At 38.1% G+C, this 24445-nt stretch overlaps 1 protein-coding gene across 5 annotated transcripts in view; it reads right to left on the bottom strand.

The window, feature by feature from the left end:
- Window positions 1-24445, bottom strand: part of UNC5C (unc-5 netrin receptor C) — a 358229-nt gene that overhangs the window by 145921 nt on the left and 187863 nt on the right. For 4 of the 5 annotated variants that reach the window (XM_070505334.1, XM_070505335.1, XM_014834219.3 and 1 more), the window contains exon 2: window positions 1984-2205. The exons of the other annotated variant lie outside the window; for it this stretch is intronic. In XM_070505334.1, the coding sequence (XP_070361435.1) occupies window positions 1984-2205 (222 nt within the window). The remainder of the gene's footprint in view (window positions 1-1983; window positions 2206-24445) is intronic. 5 annotated transcript variants of the gene reach the window in all.

Below are 24445 nucleotides of genomic sequence, written 5' to 3'. Positions count from 1 at the left end.
AAAGGTTTGGGTGAAAACGAAAGACAACAGAAAGGTTTATTGCTTCTTACTCCATCCATGAATCTCAGGAGAACTGTGCAGGTAAACATGCCATATATTTTCATTTACAGTTGCTTTAAAGTGTGTTTTAATCATTGTGGTATGCAATATTAACTTTACGTAGAAATAATAAAAAATATTATGTTTTACAGAAAGAAAATGTCTTTTAAAAAAATACACACACACTCACACACAGATATTTAACACCACAGCATGAAGCTGGCAGAGGGGTTCACTATCAAAGCAGTTTTGTTTTTATTTCTAATCTTCTTATGTATGCATTTTCACCAATTTAGTAAAGACAAATCCAAATATGCTCGTGACTCTCATTTTAGCTTTTGTGATTTCTTTCTTTTTTCTCTTACCGTTAAAATTTGTGTGTTCGAAATCTTTACAAATAAATGAGCTGAAACAAATAAAACTGAATTCGCTTGAGATTTTGAAGACATCTGGTGGAATTATTTTCTAAGTAATTAGACCAAGAGGTGGGGCAATTCCCTGAAGTAAGCTCCCACACGGTTGAATACCCAGTTATTCCTACAGTCCTCAGCTTGCACGCAGTGAGCATATTGATTCACAAATTGACCAACAATTATATAGAGCTGCCACCTGATTTTCTAAGACCATTTGTGTTATTATGAGTATAGGCCTCACAGGCTTTTTTAAAGGATGCATCTTCTCAGCCCTCTCTCAGCCTGCTGTATTTTTTATGTTCCGTCACCTCAATACGCTCTTCATGTTGTTAGAGACACTGCATGCAGATCCCCCTCAGGTGCTGGTCTCTGCTTGCCCCTGGTTAATTCAATATTCGGAGGCAAATATGAATTAATTAAAATTTGGATTTTGAAAATATGTATCCATTTTAGTATGTAGAGATACCTAAGAAAGAAAATGAAGATATTTAAATGTTCCCACTTACGCCAAATTTGTCACTATTTAGCTTGGAAAAATTGATCAGTGAAGTCTTAATATTTAAAACATGTGTCTTAATATTATAAAATCATAGATCTAGAAGGGATCTGAAAGTTGAAAGTGCTATTCTCCCTGCTGGAGAGCAAAAACACTAAAACCACTGAAGAAAGATATATATCTTTCCAATTTAAAATAACTCCAGGAAATTCCATAACAATCTTACGTTACCCACCGAGAAGTAAAAAATTGCTATCAAGAAAGTTTCCTTGATAGCCAATCTAAATCCCACAGGTTATTAAAATCTACTTCATACGCTCTATGCCTTTAGCATTTTACTGATAATGATGATATTTACAGAACAATAAAGTCAAGAGTTTAACCATGCCAGGAGCAAAGATACCCTGATCAAGACCCACCCAGACTGTAGCTATACTCAACACTTCTCTTTCCAGATCTCAGACTATCACTACTCTCAATCACTCTAGATTTAACTTGAACTAAGAATTAGGTAATCAGGATTCATTTTTAGATGTAAGTTAAGGATACAGGATATTTTGAATCTACATTATTTACAAATTATTTTTAAAATATAAGGGAAAATTATGCATGTGAATTATCATTTGACAGTCACATAAGCAAGTATAATTTATCCCTAGTTGAACATGTTCTCCAATCCCAGGATATTGAGATCTGACACCAGACTTGACACACAAGTGAAATTCAAAGACATCTTTTATGGGGCATTTACCATTAATTCAGTGTGTTCACTCTCATTATTTACCTTCTTACGCATGAACCATGTTTGAATTCCATGTAGTCCAACAGGAGTCAAGTCAAGATTTATTCATCACGTTTGACTTTGCAATGCATGGAACGAGATCATCAAATCTTAACCAAACTGATTCAAAACTTTTTGCCAAAGGATAATAACTCCATTTTCAGTTTCACTAATTGAAAGAACAGTATGACAACACACTAAAGAAGCAAGTAAATGAACCCTCAGCAGCAGTCCAAATGCAATGCAAAACTCACCAGAGGTTTCGTCTACCCTCTCATCTACTATGTGGTCCTTCTGATGAACCCATTCACTATTGCACTTGAAGTAGATCTGGGTGGCAGGGCTGGCTTTACAATACAGGTTCACAGGCTTATTCTTCACAATATAAGCTTCTTCAGGCTCAATAAGGAAATGTGGCAGAGGCTCAGGAGGATCAGATGGAAAGGTTTCTGGGAGTTCGTGAAAAAAATCGTCGTCTGGTAAAACAAGAAGTGGAAAATGATCAAAACATTGTAGCCGCTTGCCTTTTACTTGCTACTCATTTAAAAATAATGACTCACAAATGATCTAATTAAGTAATTTGAGTGCTTCCTATGAATCAGGCAGTATGTTAGGTCTATTGACTGGTTGCTCACTTAAGGATTTAGATTATTATTCTCATTTTCACTTATGGTAAAACTCAACATTAGGAAGGACAGATATTGTGCCCTGAGCGCACAGGTAGTTAATAGCAGAACTGGAATCAGAATCTAGGTTTGTCTCACTCAAAACCTGTGATCTCCCCAATACAGCCCCATACCTCCCACTACTCAGGTCTACGCTTGAGAGCTGACAAAAGCCAAGGAGACTTTATTAGGAAACTTTGTTTGAAAAGTATAAGGCTCATAGGTAAACCTTTAATCCCGTGTAAGGAGCTGAGAAGGAACACTAGAAACATGAATTAAGGATCTTTAAGTTCAGATTCAAATCTATCATTATTTTCAAAAGATGCCACTGCATGACAGATTTATTCATTCAAAGCAGAAATATTTACTGAGCACAGAATTTTTCTGAGCCATGGAAGCACGGATGATAATGTCAAGTTAGCCGACAGTAGATCCACAGCTGAGCCTGGAGTCTAGCAATGCTGTTTGGTCTTATTCGGGAACTATACCTCAAATCTCCTATGTGTTATATGAGTAGTCAAACTTATTCTCATTAGAATATTGCTGAGCATTATCATGAAGAACAGCAGTCGCAGTTTTTATAACACTGAAAATTATCAAATATATCACTCCCACCCTGCTGTTCCACCACCACTGAATAAACAAAACCCCTGAATCACTGGAGATATTTGCACACTTTGAGGTATCTTTTTCTGCATGATTCCACATAAAAAATAGAAAAAAGTAAAAGTGCCTTGAAAAATCTCATTATCATATTTCACAAAATTCAAAGTAAAAAGAGTCTTTTCAACACGCTCCTGACAAATTAGGCCTAATAATTCTCTTCCTATGAGGGATCGTGTAGAACAAAACTACTATTAATTCCATAAGTTGATTAGGCACTGCAGGCTAAAATGTAAGGCTAAAACTCTGAGGTCAAGATTAAAACTTTTCACAAGTTCTTTAACAGTACCTATATTCAGTAGCAAATACAGGATACGGTATTTGTACTTGAAGACGTGTTGCTTGGATGTTAACTTGAAGCTTATTTCATCACTCATTCAGTTGTTGCCCTATTTTAGGAAATGCCCAAAGCGGACATTTGTCCACTAAGAAACCTGGCCTAAGACTTTTCATCTACGTCATGGGATAGCCGTCAAATAGTAATGACGTCTGGTCTCTGCCAAACTGTTTTGCAGTAAAAATTGGCTTCACCTGCATCACAGACAAAACTAGCTTTCAAAGCTGCTTCACAATTAGAAACTCCTGACACTGGAATGTAAATGATGCTTTCTTTTTCACTTTACTTCCTTGATTTGCTTTCTTCTGGCAGGGCATCATTTCTGGTTTTTCCACTGTTGAACATCAAGGACTCAACCTGTCAGCTTACTAAAGAATAACCTTGTTTCCATCAATTTCAGCTTCCTTAGTCAATATGCAAGAACACTCAAGACTCCTTAAATAAACATAGTTCAGAAAGGCAAAGGAATGGGGAACTGAGGTATTGACAGACCCATCAGCATGAAGCTGAAGTCTTGAAGGCCTTATTCAATTTTTTCTTCCAAAGCACTTACTGTTGTATGTAATGATGGACAGTGCTGATAATCAATAAAGCGCCAGAAAATATCAGACTCAAACGCTGTAAAATGTTAGCTGTTGTTTTAAATTATTATTACTCATAAAGGTAGAGGATCAACTTGATTTTTTTACTATTGGTGTATATTTATACAAACAAAAACGTGTATGTATTTCATAACGTATATTTGGTCAGGTATGCACATATAGAAAGCCTTTCTTTGAGTCATTGTTTCAGAAGGGGAGATCTGTTCCTTTGGAAGGAATGATGATTGCAGGTTATCCGATGATTGGTTACTCCCTTACCTTGTTCAATAATGCAGCAAAAGTGCTTATACCGTCACATCTACAGAAAGACAGAGGGCCACTACAAATTGATTACTCTTGCTGCAGAAGCATGTATCTATTTCTTCGGATTATTTTATTGTAAACTACTCAGAAGACTAACGGACAATGAGAAAGTCATACAGGTTTTCAAGTCAAAAAGGGCTCTGTTAAGTGCTGGAAAAAAGAGTAATGATTTAATGATGTATTTAGAAAAATATATGGACAAACTAATTTTGCATTTCCTTAATTTGGAGTTTTAAGACAAGAGGACCACTACAAGAAAAGAGAAGTAATTCTACGTCTTGGTTGAAGGCTTCATAAAATGTTGATTTTTCAAGGTGTTTGTTAAATAACACTTAGTATGTAACATGTCAAGGAATGATTTCTATCATTTGAAATGTTTTCATCATGTGGTAGATACAGCGTTTCTTTTACATAATATTCTAGCTTCCGTATGAACCTCGTCTCTTAGATTTGATCGAGAGATGCCTTAAGCAACCACAGCATATTAGTTTATTAATATTTCTTGTAAGATATGTACAGGATATTTAAGTCTATGTCCTAGATGAATTCATATCAGGCAATATGGCACATCACTTTTAGCACTCAATTCAGGTGTTGGGAATGACATTTATAGAGAAAATTTTTAAGACCCTGAGTCAGTAAGCTATGTATAGTGGGACAGTCATGACAAAATGCACATGAACTGATTATCAGTGGGCTCACGGCTGTTGCGAAATTCTTCCCTTCTTTATTTACAACAGATGGCCTGGGTACCATGCCCAACCGTGGAAATTGGCCCAGATAACAACTCCCTCATTAACTCCCAGGTTAAGTATGCTGAAACCACTTTCCTTGCTCTAGACAAAAATGGTAAATGTCAGCATTAATTTCCAGATGTGATGGTATTTCAGAAATTGTCTTTTTATGAAATTTCATGTTACCTTTTTTTCTAAAGTAAGTTTTGAAAATCAAATAAGCAAGCCAATTCTCTTCAACCAAAATTATAAAGAAAAACATCTGAGTATTTAAATATCCAGCATGGTTACTTCTATATGTATTTAACAAGGAAAAAATGATCATCTCTAAATACCATGTGTATTTAACAGGGAAAAAATGATCGCTTGCAAATGGTCATCGACAAATACCTCTCCATGAACATTTAGCTCTTCTGCACTTCCTTCACACACATATGGAAGAATCTCCTTTTCAGCTTTGACAACCTGTTTTACTCATCTATTCCCAAGTTTCAAAAGCCAGAAATACATAACATTAGAATGAAAGCTCTTTGAAGGCAGGGACTATTGCCATTTTCATTTTTACTTTCGATAAGTCTAGCATAGTGCCAGGCACATTATAGGAGGTCAAAAAAATCTTATAAAAGTATGAAGACTATGCTAATGGAAACTTTGACCATTCCTAAAAGATTCACAAGGAATTTTAGAGTTTACAGTGCCTCAAATTTCATGTACAAATATAAGGTGACATAACAGTAGTAAGATCTACAAACTGGACTGGCTACAAAATTTGTGTGGCTCAGTGCAGAATGAAAATTTGGGGATCCCTGTTAAAGATGTATTAAGAATTCTGAGATAGTGACAGCAGAGCACTGTCACTATTATTAAACCAAGTAGTGGGTCCTGTATGACAGCACAGGTCACATACCCATGAAGCTGGCCCTGTCTACAAATGTCAGTTAACTGAGCGTTCCACTTCATGGACTGCCTGAGAATTGAAATTACATCTTTATTAGTGGCTTTTCGTTTTAGAACTTACTTGGTATGTCTCACCTTCTTATGGTGATCAGATGTTTGCTAGAAGAAGGTATGGTTTTTCAGACTGAGAAACTCAGGCTCCACTCAATTCTCTAAGCAGGTGTGTTTGCAGTGGTGTGCAAGGGAAAGTGTGTGATTTCATCTGTTCGTGGCTTTCCCTTTGGATGTACTCCAGGCCCATCCATGGGCCTCATCCGAACAAAGTAAAATCCCTGCCACCCTGAGGTCAGCTCTTTCAGGGCGCAAGAGGACTGTGTAATCCAAGGGGTGATAAGGTCTAAGAGTCTCCCTTGAGCTGGCAGACTGTTTACTGAAATCAGTTCCTAGCACGCAATGCATTTTCCTACACAAATAAACCAGCTTTCTGATACTATTAAGGTCATGCTGCAAAAGTTGAAGCTATAATGGAACAATGTGATTTTCAGCAGGGAGTCAGTGAGTACATCCTCTTACCACTTTATTTCTTAATATAAATATCCAAAGAGTCTTCTGAGGTCTCCAGGGAGATAATAGGAACTCAATTTGTGAACAGCAACTTCAGCTAGTAAACTTATTCCTGGCAACATGCCACAGTCATCCTAAATTAGTATATGTTGTTATAAAGGCACAACCCAGATGCTGATATTGACAGTGTTGTGCTATTTGGGCAAAAATGGCTTGATAAACTAAATTGCTAAACAAGTTTTCTACATGTACTTTATTCAAATTATCAAAGTAAAATTTCCAAAGTTGGTTTTGTTCTGTACATTGAATTCAGTATTAACCTAAAGCTATGACTGCCATTTGAATTCAGATGTAACATTGTTCATTTTACTCTGCTCTAACACTTGACTTAATTTTCCACTTTCTACCATTATTCAATAATGATATTGCCATTTTTATCTTGACATCAGGTAAATCTCAGTATTTCCTTTTCTGTTATCTTATATATAGCCTTTTGTTTTTTTCACTTATACACAAGAACAGAAAGTTCTGCACCATGTATTATTTTTATAGACTTTCATTCCACCTAATTCTTGACAAAAAAATATTACGCTATGAACATCAATCTAGGAAGCTTTATATTGCTGGTTTTATTGCTATATATCAAGCCTCAATTTTCATCAACTTAATACACAAGTTTCCATATTTCTGAATCATAAGACTTAAACTATTATTGCTTATATCATAAAATATAGGACTATTATCTCTTTGTTTGAGACCTGAAGCGTATTCTTCTGAAATGGAATTTACTTCCAAATGATTCAAGAGCAATTTAAAATGAATGACTGCAAAGCTAATTTTATCTGCACTTGGCTGCCCATCCATCAGAGAGATAATTCATGATATATTACAGCAAAAGGCAGCTGAAATTAACCATTTGAATGAGACTTCAGCTTATTTTTAATATTTCAATTAAAATATCTTTTGGAAGACAAAGACTAGAGTCTATATTTCAAGCAACATATTAATGGATTCATCATCTAAATTTAAGTAGCTGAATATATAATGCCTTAAACATATTGCACAATTTGGAGGTACTGAATGATTTCTAACTCCAAAAGAAAATTATTTTTTCTGCTTTAAAAGGAATATTTTCCAAATCTGGCTCATACACAATTAATAGTGACATGAAGTCAACATGCTATTTGACACACACACACCTGTGAAACAGGGCCACCTCCTTCTGCCCCAGGTTAAGCTTTCATGATCTCTGACTTTTACTAACATAAAACCCTCCTAAGTGCTTTCCTGCCTAATCTCTGCCTCTGCTGAGATCATAGTCTATATATCTATATAGATGATATATAGTCTATATAGCGCTCTTAGAAGTTTTTCAAAAATACATTTACTCCCTTCTTCAAATAATTTAATAAATACAATGTAAAGCAAGATGATGTTTATTTTTGTTTATTAGATTAGCTAAAAAATATTGATGAGTGGTTAAGGAAATGTGTATTTGCATATACTGGCTGTAGTGTAAATGGGTATCACAATAGAAAACATTTGACAATACAAAGAGAAATCTAATCCCTCCAAACAGGTTATCCCACTTCTTGGAATCCATGTTACAGACATAATGGCATCAAAATGTAAATATATATGGATATATATATATACACACACACACACACAAAGATGTTCACTGTAGCATTGTTTATTTAAAAAAATGATATATTACAACAAAAGGCAGCTGGAATCATCTATTTGAATGAGACCTGAGACCGAGAACAACTAACAGTCAACTGAGGAATGATTAGATAATTATTTATGATACACCCTTCCAAGAGAACACTGTTTTGCCAATAAAAATAAGGAGGCAGATTTGCATGTATTAAACTAGAAAAGCGCATCCATTATTCACTAAGCAAATAAAGCAAGTTTTTGACCAATCTGCAGAATAATGCCACTTTTTGTTAAGAAATAAAGAAAGAAAGAAAGGAGGAAAGAAGGAAGAAGGAAGGAGAGAAAAAGTGTGTGATGGCTGCATCAATAAATCACATGAAGCGTAAGGTAAAGCCTAGAAACCGATGTGCAAAAAACTTAATGGTAATTACTTCCGGGGAGAAGAATTGGATGGCTTCCAGGGGATCTTTTACCTTCTATTTGAAGTCAGTTTCTCAAATGCTAGATTATGGATGATTTCTAAATTTTGTGTGTTTCTTGAGTTTTTATTAAAATTAAGAGAGAGAGAAATTACATAATCCCATCTGCAACCTCCTGCTTCAGCCTCGAGTAACCCCCACAGGTCTCTCCACTCAGTTAAGTGCCCCCACATCAATAGATGACTCCACAAAGCCTTCCATGATATCCCCACTAAAACCTGTGTTTACAGACCAGCCTACCTGCAGCTACACAGCGTTTATTTCATTCTGCCTGGTTTCATTTCATTTTTGTCTTATTTTCCATTGCCCTAATTTCCTCATCTCTATGACCTCTGACTTGGAACTAAGATAGTTTACTATTTTTCTCATATTTTGTTCAAAGATAAATATTTGCTAGGACTGTCCTAGTTGTTGTAGCTGAAGTTGTACTTTATCTCCCAATGAAGTCTTTTTACCTATAAAAAGAAATAATGAAATAAAAGATATTAAATTTATTAATCTGAATTCATACTAAAAATTAGCCTACTAGTCTGGTTATGCAGCTAACATGTTTGTAATTCACTAGTACCCGACTTTCACCTTAAAGTGCTTTATTTTAGGATGTCAGAAAGGTTCGCTAATATGTGTAGAGACTTGTGTAATGAATTAAGGAAAATTGCTACCATTTTCCTACCCGCTGTTAATGGTTAGATTTACAAATCCTATACTACTATTACAAACTTCAGGAATCTGAAGAATAAAACAAGATCACTCAGAAGAATATTATAGAAATTAAACAATTATTGATAGATAAATAAGACAATGTATACTTAGGGCTAACACTTGTTAGTTAACTAAAAGCATGATTTATAGTTTAAAGGAATTTAATAAAGATTTTCAAATTCCACACTATAGTATCTTCACATGACACATGCTGATCTCTGTCCCAGAATACTATCCGTGACGGTCAGTTTTACGTGTCAGCTTGGCCAAGAATACATTCCCCAGTTATTTAATCAAACACTAATCTAGGTGTTGCTGTGAAGGTATTTCGAGGATGTGATTAAATCCAAAATTAGTTACCTTAAGTAAGAGAGATTATCCTAGATAATCTGGGTGTGCCTGATTCCATCAGCTGAAAGGCCTTATAAGCAGAGCTGATGCCTCTCTGGGCAACACTACATTAGTGTTTGACCAAATAACCAGGGAATGTAGCCTAGCCAAGGTGGCACATAAAACTGGCCATCACACTTCCCACAACTTCATCGCCACCCTGTTTTGTAACTCTTACTCATTCTTCAGGTGTCAAACACCTCTTCCTCTGAAGCCCCCCTCCCCAAGTCCTGGCCATAAGCTCCTGATTCATCTTCCATTGCTCTCTACTCTTATTCTTTCTTTTTATTTCTTCCTCAGTAGAAGGAAAGTTCTGAGTGTTAGGAACAGCACTTATCTTATTCATTTCTGCATGGCCAATATCTACTCCAACGCCTGGAATGGACTTCAGGGTTTTTTTTCCTTTCCATTTGAATTGTTGTCCCTAAGAAAGTTCTATAGGATAGGATAGGACAGATGTATATAGGAGTTGCTCTATCAACAGAAATCGTGAGAAGAAATTGTTGCACAAAATATAACAGAAATATACATATTTAAAAGGTGGTTCTTTAGTATTTATAAGTACAGATCCAGTTCCCACATCAAAAATAACTATATCTATCTTCTATGCAAGTGTTACTGCCGTATATCATGAGGTGTATACCACCTCGGACTAAATATATTCCTTCACTACATAATCAAAGTTGAATCTAAAACATTTTGTGAGTGAGAAATAATAGGACACATCTGATGACACCGCCTCTTCAGCCCCTTGGCCTCGTTTGACACCTGACTTCACCGCACCACTCCCTTCTTTTGAAACTCCCTCCTGTCTCGGGGACTGTGCATTAGCACTAGATTGCTTCCCTCCTACCTCTTCGACCTTTCTCTTTCTTCTTTGCTGCTTGAATACAGTCAGATACTTACCAAGGTTCTCTCCTTTAGTCTCTCCCTTGGGCACGTCATCCACAACACTGACTTCAATTATCAGATCATGTCACACACACAACCTTCCACTCCACCCCGCTGCTTCTCAAAACCCTTCGACGCCTTTGCATTGACCGAGAAGGAAACCAGACTCTTTACCAAGGCCAAAAAGGACCCACCTAATCTTATTGTTGCTGGCCTCTGTGTCTCCTTTCCTGCCCTCCTGCCCTTTCCTCAACATTCTCAAGACAGATAGACCGGTATTTACATCTTTGAACACACGGAGCTCAATCCTACCCTAGGCCATTTGCTCCTGCTCTTTATTTCTCTAGGAAAGATCTTCTCTCCTTCTGGCCATTTAGGTTTCACCTCAAGACGTCTTCCGGACAAAGAGATTCTTAAGCACCCAATTTCAATCTCTTAACATCTCTCTTCAGGAACACATCATCATTCTTTTTCATGTCTTCAACAGTGTGCTAATTTTGTCTTACACACACGAAACAGTTTTTTAAGCATTCAGAATTCACAAGTAAGGGAAACAGAACATATCAGAATGCTAGGCTGAGATAGCGAAGGAGACAAATATCACCAAATTAAGAATAAGACTTCAATTCATATATTGGAAACTACCGAAATAAAATCTCTGGAAAGACGTTGAAAATAAGAATACTTGGCTTATGGGTACAATGTTCATCCATAAAATTAAGACCTAAAAATAATAACCATCAATGATAAGACCACATGGTTTATATTTTACAAACATGATCATTAAAAAACTTTAATCTGAGATTTCCCATACAGGTTAAAAGCTCTGTTTAGGACTTTGGCATTAAGGAATTATTCCTTAAACTGAGCAAAATAATTAATTAATAGTACACCTAAAAATACAGTAGTTCATAAATCCATAACAAAGTTCACGAATATAGGAAATTTCAAAATTATGAAATCTCAGTCTTTTCTAGAATTCTCCCAAGCTAGAAATTTAATTGTCTTTGACTCTTTTCTCTCTCTCACGTCCAACATAAAAACAATCAATAAGTCCTACTAATTTTGTGACCTACCTGCTTCTTGAATCTGCCTCTTTTTCTGATTCCACTGCCATCACCATTTCTTGCCAGAATATTTTCAAAGCCTCAGAACTGGCATCCTTTGCCTCCTGTCTAAAGGCAAGATCTGACTAAGTCACTCCTCTGTTTAAAATTCGAAAGCTCCTCATTTCCTGTAAGGTAAATCTAAGCTCCCAAGATGGTACACATGCTCCTCCATGATCTGAAGCTGACCAACATTCCACCGTCGTCTCTCACCACTCCCTGCCTCGTCCTCCACATGCCCACAGAGCAGACCATCTACCATCCTTTGGACACAACACACAGTTTCTATACCTGCTGTCTTCAGTGACCTTCCTCTCCTATTTTACTTGCTCTTCCTCAACCTCTAAGCCTCAGGCATCAGTCCTTCCAGGAAGTTTTCTCTGGCTTTCCTCACTTCCGCCAGATACAACCCACCTCTCCCCTACCCCTACCTTCAACTTTGTTAGGGGCATTATATTTATTTCTAACACTGCATTTTATAATTAACTTTGTAGCTAACCAACTGGCTTTTATTCATCTTTGTATATTTAGTGCTTATATAGTCTTTGGAACTGAATATAAAATTTTTGAATAAATGGCTGCAAGGCTTTCTGTATCTATGGAAGAACACATAGACTTTGGGTTCTCGTAGACTATGAATTGTGCTGTTTTTAGAAAAATAGGTGTTGGGACCCTGCAGACTTGGGTTTGAATCTCAGCACCACTCTTCACTATGTATGTGACTTTTGCCATTTCACCTCATCTCAGTTTCTGTGGCTGTGAAATGGGTAGGTACAGCAACATGGTGACAGTGCACAGGTTACATGAAACAAAGTAATAGGACTGATTTAACATAGAGCTGATCACAAATAAGATCTTCACATATGATAACTATTTGTATTATTTTCTCGTTGCACTGTATTGTGAATACTAAGTTTCTCTCATTTTCCCAAACATGCTTGACCACTAGCTCCTCTTGAATCCATCTTCTTGAGTGTCCTTTCCCTCCTGTGCTTAGGAAATGCCAACTCTTCTTTCCAAGTTCACCTTAAGCTTTATCTCCTCCAGGAATTCATTCTAGACTCTTCCAGCATGTGTTTGTGGCCTTATTTCTCTGCTAACACTGCGCAATATGCATTGTTATATCATTGCACTTGTCACACAGTAATATGTCATATTGACTTTTCTGAGCCCCACTACACAGAGCTTATTTGAACAAGATTATTTGTATTTCATTCAGGAATCTGTAGCACCCAGCCATGTTTGGCACATAGCAGGACCACAAGATAAATAAATAAAAGACGATGTTTGTTGACTGAATTGATGAAGAGGTATAGAAATTCCTAAAAGTGTAAGTTTCCAATTTTTTTTAATGTAGAAGTCAGTACTCTTCATTTTTCTACTCTGTAACAAATGAATCTTTAGATTTTGTGTTAGCATCTTTTTGAGAGTCCTCATTCTTTCTTGTGGGTATATAAAATCGTTTTATCTCACCTTAATTTTCTTTCTAAATTTTGGACATAATTTATAAACAAAATTTCAGAATTTGCTTTCTCATCAATAATTCCCATATAAACAAACTCCAGTTACTATGTCACTTCCCAAAATATGTTTATTTTCAGGTACTGCTTTGGAGGAGTCAGCTGGAGGTGGGGAAAGGAACACTGACCTGCGAGCTGGGAGCCTGGTGCTGGTCCTCGTCACTTTCCCTAAGCTTTATTGTTTTTTGTAAGTGTGATTAGGTAGGTAGGTTGATAGGTGGGTTTGTACAGTGTGAACAGAAGTCCAGATTGTGAGTACACCATGCACATAAATAGCAGAGCTTCGAGAAAGTGAGGGTATCTACAAGTTCTCCAGCCCAGAAGTCTGTGCTTCCATCATGACTGTGGATCAGGACTGTGGGAGGGAGGCCAGGGTTACAACGCGGAAAAAAGATGCTCAGAGAACGGTCTCATTTCTCTGTGCCCTGTCTCACAGGCTGGGTAGCCGTCACAGAACTGTGTAGGCGGTAGGGTGGGGGAGGCAGGGGAACATGGGAGAGAATTGCTTGTGGCTGTAAAGTAATTTGTTGCCTAATTAAATATCCACAGAGATTTTAGTCAGTACAACTGTCTCATTTTATAGAAGAGGACGCTGAAGCCCAGACACTTGGAGTGGCTTCTCTGAGGTGGCATGGCTATGAAGCGGCAGGAGCAGCCCTCTCAGGTCACAATCGACATTTCTTGGCTCCGGTCTATATTTTCTGATTGTGTAAGCTCTGTGGCGCCACCAAAATACCCCCTTCTAATTCAGCTGATAGTTTATTTTGTCTTCTTATTTTTGAGCTACCCCACAGACTATCATTTTTTAAAATGCTATTATTTATCTTTTCTTAAAAAATTGCAACACTAATATATTTTAGTTGGTAAAATTCTACAATAAAGAAACAAATAACAAAAATGGAAAGTCACTCCTCAAGCTGCAGCCCACTCCCCAAATCTACCTACCATTGAGACCAGTGTGCTTTGCTGTCGACCTTCCTCTATGCAGTTATTTATGGAGGCGTGTGTGTAAATGTGTGTGGATACACACATAGCATCAAACAAAATACAAATGGGACCTTGCTGTCCATGTTCTGTGTTGCCTATTGCTTTTCATAGTCAATTCTCTGCCTCACTTGTTCCATCACTTGCCAAGGTTGGTGCTGTCATATGCCCACTGTGTTCCAACCACAGTCCTACGATGTCTAGTGTAAGCTAACATCCAAAGCTGAAAAACAACAAAACAAAAAGACCGTTGTGCATTTATGGCTTTGGTAATGTTTGCATGACACCAAAATTTCTGCAGAAGTTTTATAACAAAAACAAACAAGCCCCACAACCTTTATTAATGTCATTGTCATCTTTAGTTCTGAGAACTGAATTCTGGATCCATGTATGTCATTTTAAAAATCGTAGTTTCCAGTTAGCATGTGATATAAATGCACATTCCATGACTTTGCCAGCAAAAGATGAATTCTGCTGGATGGGGCTGGTCTGGTGGTGCAGTGGTTAAGTTTGCGTGCTGTGCTTCGGCAGCCCAGGGTTCACTGGTTTGGATCCCAGGCTCAGACATACACCCTACTCATCAGGTCATGCTGTGGCAGCATCCCATATACAAAATAGAGGAAGATTGGCATAGATGTTAGCTCAGGGCCAATCTTCCTCAGGAAAAAAAATTAATTGTTCTTGTTAAGTGAGGGTACTGATTCTGAACTAATATTCTCACTTTTTATCCTTTTTGATGGAGCAAATGACATTCTTCCAAAATTTATTGTTTTGAAAGATAACATACTCAGTATACTGAAGAAGATGGTAAGGCTGTGAATCACCTCCAGTAAGGTACAGGGTTGGTTAATGTTTCACATTTCACCTCTGCTGACACTGGAAATCATAGCACTTGACACTGGTCACAAAAGTATTAAACCTTAAAGCAGCGGCACTTCCTTCTCCACGGGAGACCTCACTTCTCCTTGACACTTTATTCCTGAAATCCCTTTAGGCTCCTGGCCTTTCTCCCTGTCGTTAACCCCCGTAACTAATTAAATCTGGACAAGTCTTTGGTGAAAATAGTTTTCCTTCAAAGTTATTCATTCAAAGTTCCCCTTAAGGCATTCTTTGTCACTTTAGCCTTAGCCTGCCATCTTTACATGAAGTTGAAAGAGGTGAGCTATTTTTATAAGATAAAAAGTCTTTCAGGACTGAAATCTACCTTGATGTTTCAGATAAAGACTAGATTTTGAAGTATGACAAATGCTTCAGCATTTCTAGAAGTTTACAAGTAACAAAAAGTTCCAAAAACTCCTGTCTCAAAGACAGTTAAACTTTTCGTTATATTTGGAAGTAGTTTTATTTGGGGTCTATAATTAAATTCTCCGACAAAAACAGAGAAGGATTAACCAATCAGTATAGTTGAACTCATTCCCAATAAGTTAGTGTCGGGAATCATCTTGACCTCAGAATTGAGCAGCACTTTGAATACTGTTATCTATTTAGAAGGAGACAGAGTGAAGATCAAAGGAAATAAGGAATCAAGGCTGAGAATATGGCACTGCCTAAGTATTTTTTCTGCTGAGATAAAATTAAAACTTTCTAAGTTGCCAATTACTTTAAACCTACTTCTACATTTTGCAAATAAACAGAAAATATTACCTTTATTTTGTTAAAAAATGTAAAGATCAGGGATGTACCGTGTGTTGTTGACTCAGGGTGCTCAGCTCCAGGGCAAAAGATGGAACGAGATTTAATGATGGGCTCCACCATCACTTGCTTAAAGCCAGAGACTGTTTCTAAGAAGTTTTCTTTATGAAACCAATTTTTTTCTATATTATTTAATATTATATTGCCATCTCATTTTTTAGCCACCCTGTGGGATGCAACTTTTTATAATAAGCTCCCTTTGTTTTTCATAGATGAAAACTTGGGTTCTGAAAGCTTGAGTATGTTTCCCAAGACTATCCACCCATTTAAGGGAAGAGCTAGGAAAGGCATCCAGGTCTGGCTTTGTAAGCCTGAGCGCTTTTCAAGTGAAGCTGCCTCCCAAAGCATGAAAACTTACGATTTAGTAAATCATTGTCCACTATTCTCTTACAGTACTATCATTAGCAATAACATCGAAACAGCTCTAAAAAATAACAAATAGTTATAAAACACTTAAAAACGCCCAGTACCCCACCAAGAACTTTAGATTTATTCCTTAATTTAATTCTCACAACAGCATCATGGGTGATATCATTATCTCCATTATAAAGATGAAAAAAGAGAGGCACAGAGAAGCAAATTAACTTGCCCAAGGTCCACATGGCTAACAAGCAGCAGCAATTTTCTTTAACAAACACTCAACACAGACTTAGAGAATCACCTGATGAATAATCAGCTGTGTGGAGTTTCACAAGAGGGTGCCATAATCTGTTTATTAGTTATCGGTCAAAATGAGGAATATATAGATGCTATTTTTTCAATACATAATTTTATATGTACTGTATCTGCTGCTAGTCTCTTCAAAGACCACAAGGACATGTTATTATTGCTCTTTTATTTGGTTTGCTTTCTAATGTATTCAACCAACATATTTATAATAACTGTTTTAAATTACCTGTGAAAGCTATCCTTTAAGTTAAAGGAAAAAGACTTGCCAGATCATTGTCCACAATATAGAGGGAAAAAATAAAACACCCGGCACAGAATAGGTGTAAGCAATTTGAAAATTGTTAATTGCTCCAGAGAGTAAGGTATTAGCACTGTTAAAATTATTATCAAATTAAGTAATAACAAGCTAAGGCGATTTGCAAAAAGAATAAAAGGAAAATGTCCCAAGACATGTAATGCAACCAACTGCAAAATGTAACAACTTTTAGGGGTTATTCTTGAGCCAGAAATCTTAACCTGCATTTTATCCACCTATAAAGTGCTTCTTCAGAATATCTAAAATATAAACAATGATTATGAACTAATGTAAACTGGGGCAAAGGAGGACGCTTTGTGGAAAAACAGGGGTGCCAGGGTACAGCTCTGGCCGCTTTTGTTACAGGAGGTGGATTTCTTCAACTGGTATCCATTTTCCTTTCACCAAGGCCTCTGTTTCATCAAAGCTCCAAAAGAGAAATAGGAGTTGACAATCTTTACAAATATAACGGAGGCAAACGATCTGCGGAAAGGAAGAATAACAAGGTTTCCTCATGTTAGGAGGTGTTTTATCAGAAATGCACTCATGCTTGGAAAATCTAGGTCTTCGAGCACATGTGGCTATTCTCAGGAAAGCATACCCTTTCCGTCTTCCACTTCGGTGATCTCAAGGAGTGAAAAACCATTCTGTGAATGCAGCGAGTTCACTGACATTAGCAGCATATCATTTTCCCAAAGTCTGAGAGAGCAATGGATTGATTTCAGGGTTCACGGGGGGCAGGGCCAGGCAGCGCGGCTCACACGGCTCTCGGAAACAATATAAACTCATGGAGCTATTTCAAGGTCTCCTGAAGATGTGATAAACTACTGGATTGGGTTACACGCTTCCTCCTGCAGCGACTGTTTTATCCACTCCTCTCAGATAAGTCAGGCTGATTTGTTGTTTTCATGCTCTGTTTTTCTTCAAATCTACTTAAATAAGCAGGGTGACTTCAGGCCAGACCCCCGAACTCCCTCTTCCTCTGAACGGGTTCACCTGGAGTTCTTGTGGAATCATTATCCTTTTCATACCTTTCAGACTGACTGCTGCAAAAAGTGAATCCAAAAGGAAACAAAACTAAACGAAAATAAGATGGGGTCATCAAGGATATGCTGCTGTGTGCAAATGTGGATGCAGAATCATGCAGGATTTATGAAAATGTCTCCTCTGCAGCGGGGGCTGCGGGCAGATCGAATGCCTGTGACCCTGTAAGACTCACAAGTCCCTCAGGCCAGAGCACCCCTTCACTCTCGCCAAAAACAGAACCACTTCCAAATCAAAGCAAACAAAATCCCTCCGACAGTCAGGAGAGCCAAGAAACAAGGGAGCTATTTGAACTCGATTGTTTCTGCTGAAATCACTGCCAGTGCTTCAGGGAAAGCTTCCGCTTGTATGATCTGTCAGGAAAATCAAGCTGCCTTTTTTCATAAATTGGGAAATCAAGTTGAACCCTACTGAACCGAAGACTCAAAAAATATTCTCATGATTCCTATTATCAGTTTACCCATTCACTGCTGCTGGTTCTTCAGTATTCTCAGGGTACCAGGCTCAGGTCTAAAAAGTGTCCTTGCTGTTAATTACCTATAAACCTGATACTGCACATGACTGCCTGAATGAATGAGACATAATGTGAAAAACATACTGGACTCAGGATCAGAAGACCTACATTGTCAAGACATAGATACTCTCTGAGCCTCAGCTGCCTCACCTGTTAAATGGAAGATAATGCAATGGAAACATGTTGTTTGCCCTTGATCTATTTCCTCTTGTTTTGTGACAGAAATGTCTCCTACACTCTCAGGCCATGTGCTTCAGTTTCCCATTCGCTTCCACTCCATCCCATCAGAACATTCCCATCTTGTGACCACAATTACTGGTTCACGGCGAGCGCGTGACCATACGTGATGTCATCAAAATGAAATTTGAGATTTTGTTGTAATAGAAAGAAAATGATTGCTGAAAGGATTGGCTGTTAGTATGACATTGTTCCTGGCCATCTTGATGTGGGACGGAAAGAGCAAGCTTGAATGAAGCCAACGCAGGGAAAGGCAGAGCTGAGAGATATATCGAGAATGTGTTGAGGTCATAATTCGCGTCAATGGATCTGGCCGCAACTGAAATTAGATGTATCTAATTCTGGGATTTTCTGTTACGTGAACGACTGAATTCATTTTTTCTTTTTTGACTTAAACATGTTTGATTCGGTCTTCTTACACTTGCATCCTGAAGATTCCTAACTAGTGTGAAGACTAAACTGACATACCAATATGAATAATAGTTTTGGAAAATTCTTATTTGTTTAAGCATAAAAGCTAAAATCTTTGGCTTTACAAAACATATTTGCACTTTTATTCAATTAAATGGATAAGCTTAAAAAAAGTTTCCTGAGGCCAGCCTGGTGGTGTAGCAGTTAAGTTTGCACACTCCGCCTCAGTGGCCCAGGGTTCGCCAATTTGGATCCCAGGCGGACCTACACACTGCTTATCAAGCCATGCTGTGACAGGCGTCCCACATATAAAGTAGAGGAAGATGGGCACGGATGTTAGCTCAGGGTCAATCTTCCTCAGCAAAAAGAGGAAGATTGGCGACAGATGTTAGCTCAGGGCTAATCTCCCTCAAAAAAAAAAGTTTCCTATTCCATAGGCGCTTTACCAGGGCTTGGCAATATGATGAATAAGAAAATAGAACTAGTTCTGAAGGAGCTTACAGGTAAGGAAGGACACAAACATGTGTTGAATAATAAATAGGATACTGTAAAAAAGGTAGAAACTGTGGACTATATAAAATGCAAAGCTAGCATATTACACAACCCTAGGGGGTGCCATTCACACCACAGCATATGTAAATGTCATTCCCTGGAGCCATACACAGAAACCCTAGCTCAACTGTACCTCTGTCAGCTGGTAGATGGGGCCAGCCAAACTCTTGGACTAGCAAGTATTTTCAGTCTCCATAATAGTTCTTGGCTGTTGCATTGTTTAATGAACTGATCATTGCCCACTATATTTGAGTTTTCAAGGAGAGTTTCCAGGAGAAAGCTGGCACCACAGGTTTACCATTACACAAACCAGATGCAAATCTCACCGGTCTTCCTTGGCTGTGCTATCATTTGTTAGTGATCAGCTGGCAGAGACACCACTAAATCAAGCATCTGCAAACATAAAATGTCACATCTCAGGATTACAGAGGTCTTTGGGCAGTGGGAGATTCATTGAATATCAGATTAATGATTTGGCAAAACAAGTGGAGCTTTTAGGACTCAAAGGTCCTTTACAACAACATACTTTCACACTGTTGCCTCAGCGATAATACTTCATTTTAAGTGGCAAAATCAAACTAAAAGTAAATTAGTACCCAAATTAATCCAACAGCTGTGTGTTTTGATAGTGATTAATATGCACAGTATAAAAGAGGTTTTGTTTCTCTCTTGTTCTCAGTCACAAAAGAGAGAGAGGGAAAAAAACTGTTCTTTGATATAATGCCCCTTTTGAAGCAATGCCAAGGTAGCGCATTGCTTAGTTACAGAAAAATGATCTGAGACCTTCAGGGAGACTGCTTTTCTTTCCTGGTGGAATAACAGCCACAGTTCCCCTTCCACCCTAGGAGAGCTCATCTGATGCCTCGCTCCTAGAGTCAAACTCAAACCAGGCCACCTCCCCTTCCCAGGATGACACAGTTCCAGCCCCAGGGCTTGGTTTGCTTGCTTTGCTCTACTTAGATGCTGAATCTCCGTCTTCTGGAGCAAGCAACTGTAACCCAGCAAGTGAACCACGCTGGCCAAACTCTTTGGATAAAGTATCAGGATGATAAATCCATAGACAGTAGTGCCCCCTTATCCATGGTTTCACTTTCCGAGGTTTCAGTTACCCGCGGTCAATCACGGTCCTAAAATATTAGATGGAAAATTTCAGAAAGGAAGAATTTATAAGTTTTAAATTGCATGACCTTCTGAGTAGCATGATGAAGTCTCTTGCTAGCCTACCCAGGAAGTGAGTCACCCCTTTGTCCAGCATATTCACACTGTATGCATTACCCCCCTGTTGGTCACTTAGTAGCCCTGTGGGTTATCAGATCGACTGTCGTGGTATCGCAGTAATTGTGTTCAAGTCACCCTTATTTTACTTAATAATGGCCTCAAAGTGCAGGAGTAGTGATGCTGGCAATTTGGATATGCCAAAGAGAAGCTGAAAAGTGCTTCCTTTAGGTGAAAAGGTTAGTTTTCCACTTAATAAGGAAAGAAAAATGATCTTATGCTGAGGTTACTAAGATCGACTGTAAGAATGAATCTTTCATCTGTGAATTTGTGAAGAAGGAAAAAGACATCTCTGCTAGTTTTGCTGTCACACCTCAAATATGCATGTACAGGAAAAGCCTTAGTATGTATAGGGTTTGGTACTCTTTGCAGTTTCAGGTATACCCTGGGGGTCTTGGAACGTACCCTCTTTGAATAAGGGGGGACAACTGTACATTCACATCCATATTTATCAGCATATTAAGATTTGCCAGTAGTTTGGCTACATAGTCAAAATCACTGTCTCCATCATTCCCAGCCCAAACTCCTGCTGCTGTCTTTCCCAGGACCTGGAATTTTCTGAAGCCCCCCTGGCCTGCATGTCACAAAATACCAATGGTCTGGAGGCTGAAAGGGCTGGCTGGCTCTAAGCTGAGCTGGCAAAATACAACTGTGCTCGCCTGGCTTGTAGTAATATGCTGATGTTCAGAGCTGTGGATATTTTCAAGACCCATATCCCATTACTGATATGGGAGCATAATTCTACTTTTGGTATGATTCAATACATGGTGCAGTGAGGCAGTTTCAAATATGTCTATAAAGTTTTTTTGTTTTTTGGTTTTTTTTGGTGAAGAAGATTGCCCCTGAGCTGACATCTGTGCCAATCTTCCTCTATGTGAGAAGCCCTGACAGCGTGGCTTGCTGAGCAATGTGTATGTCCATGTCCAGGATCAGAAGCCGCAGACCCCAGGTTGCTGAAGCCGAGTGCGTGAACTTAACCACTGTCCATCAGGCCAGCCCCAAAGTATTCCATTTTTTAATTACTCAGGATGGTTGTTATTTTTATCTTATCAGCAATCAGCACTACAGTTGTGTTTGCAGCTCTGGTTTAGCTGCTAAAAGTCTTAAAACCAAATCTGTGGTCCCCTGGAAAGACTACGTAATTCCCCATGCTGGTTTTACAGAGAAGGCAGCGGAGCTCAGGGATCTGGAGCCCAGGCTGCTAGGCCAGGCGGCAGTTCAAACAAAACATGCGCTCTGTCCCTTTAACTCTGGAGCACGTATCTTGACCTTTTTGTGAGATGTTCCTACCACCTAAGGTTACTCTGAGGACTAAATGAGTTTCTTTGTGAAAAGTGTTTACAAGAGCACCTGGCATTGGGTACACATTGAATAAACATGCCATCATCATTGTGAATTCATTATCATTATGGCCTTGATTATTTTCCTGCCCCATCAACTTCCTCAAAGATTTGTCTTATTTACTGTGGTTTGTGTATTTTTTTAAGCATTGCCAAATTCCTTATCAAGCTGTCAAGCACAGTACAGTATAAACAAAACAATATAAATAATTTATTCCTTTAATTTTCTAACAGAAATAGTATCCAATTTTGCTCTTAAAAGCACATCCTCATCAAAAATTTTACTTCACAATGCTATTTGAAGATTTTATTTCATAATGCTACTTCTAATGGCTCAGACCATACTTGAAAGTGTTCTTCTTTATACTCAAACATGTGCTGAAATGTCAAGCTATCTTTTCAAACACAGATCAATTTCTAATATACATAGAGTTAAAATCACACATGCCCTAAATATCAATGCATATGAAAAGTTATGAGAATAAACAACACAAAAGGTAAGTGCAATGACAAGACCTGGGTTGTGTGGCACAACTGGTCACGTCTAGCAATCTGGGCCCCAGCTCCCATCTACAGGGCAAATCTCCCTTGTTATCCAGGATTTGACTGTCATGTACCAAGTAACTTCTTCCCCCAGGATTTCTCTATCCTAAAGAATTTCCTGAGAAGCAGTTTTTTCATATCCAAATTATAAGCAGTCATATATGTTTTCTTCCTCTACTTGAAAGGAAATTAAATTTGGTCTGTGGACTATCATGGAGCAAAGTGCTGGAAACCTACCATCTGGTCCTGTCATGAAAAGGGCCTGGAATCACCTACTTTTGAAAAGAGAAAGGTACAAGTTTACATTTTCTAAGAAATGAAGTCAAAGGAAGCATTATTTTATATTAATAAAATATATGCGATGTTGAAAACACCACCAACTTACAAATTGTATTTTACCCAAAATTTGTTATGAGTCACTATATCCTTTATCTTAAACTTCTCAAGGAATCTAAACTGCCTGTAGCATCCAACAATCACAAAGACAACACAATTAAAATCCCAGGCTTTTTCCTGGATTCTTCTAAGTCTGGAGAAATTGCTTCATATTCTAAAATCTCTCCTTTAAATAAAAAATCCAATACTAAACTAGTCATGCAGTTCATTGTAAAATGTAACAAGAAGCTACCACTGGTAGGACCTTTGTCAACAAAAGTGCTAGCTGGAAACCTAATTGTATAATAGTCTCCAAAGTAGTTCCACAGTAAAACCTTCTGTGGTTTTCTGATTAAGTCCAGTCAAACCCAACTTCGTATTATTATTTTTTTGTGTGAAGAATATTATCCCTGAGCAAACATCTGTTGACAATCTTCCTGTTTTTGCTTGAGGAAGATTGTCCCTGAGCTAACATCTGTGCTAGTCTTCCCCTATTTTGTACGTGGGACCCCACCACAGCATGGCTTGATGAGCAGTGTGTAGGTCCACATCTGGGATCTGAACTCACGACCCCCAGGCTGCTGATGTGGAGCACGTGAACTTAACCACTACGCCACCAGGCTGGCCCCCTAACTTTGTATTTTTTAACTGGTAAACTTATTTTTGTCACATTAAACAGCAGAACTGAGCACTGAGTTTGTTATTTTAAAAGAACAATAACTTTTCTTTGTGAGGCAGTTTATGCCAGAACATTTCTATGTGTGTCCCAGTTTAATCTGCAGCAATATCAGGTCTACAAGCACTGAGGAAAGCTATCACAAACCTAGCTCATTCCATCTTCACTAAGACCCTGTAGGTCAGGAAGGGAAGGGCTCAGAAATCCCCATTACATAGAATGATACTGTAGGGGAGGAAGGCATTTCCTCTACCCGCCGTGGTTTTTTCTGGCTGGAGAACGAATTAAATTCACATGATACAGAATAACAGGAGAAAATTAAACAAAGCTTTATAGCATGTATACATGGGAGAGGCTCAGGCAAACTGAGCAACTCACCAAAATGGCTGAAGCCACCACCTTAAACATCATCCTCAGCTAAAGACAAAGGAGGATGTTGGGGGTGGGGGGAGTCAGTTACAGGAGGTTACCAGATTATGCAGATTTAAGTCTTTGCCTTCCACATTGATTTATCAAGAGTTTCTAGAGATAAGGTCATCCCCCCTTCTTCCTGGTACAGAGAGGAAGCCACCTTTACAGATGGAGATCTCCTTT

Source organism: Equus asinus, chromosome 3 (genome assembly GCF_041296235.1).
Source record: "Equus asinus isolate D_3611 breed Donkey chromosome 3, EquAss-T2T_v2, whole genome shotgun sequence".
NCBI lineage: Eukaryota > Metazoa > Chordata > Mammalia > Perissodactyla > Equidae > Equus > Equus asinus.
Note: the sequence above shows the minus strand (reverse complement) of the source record. Positions and strands in the feature narration are given on the sequence as shown.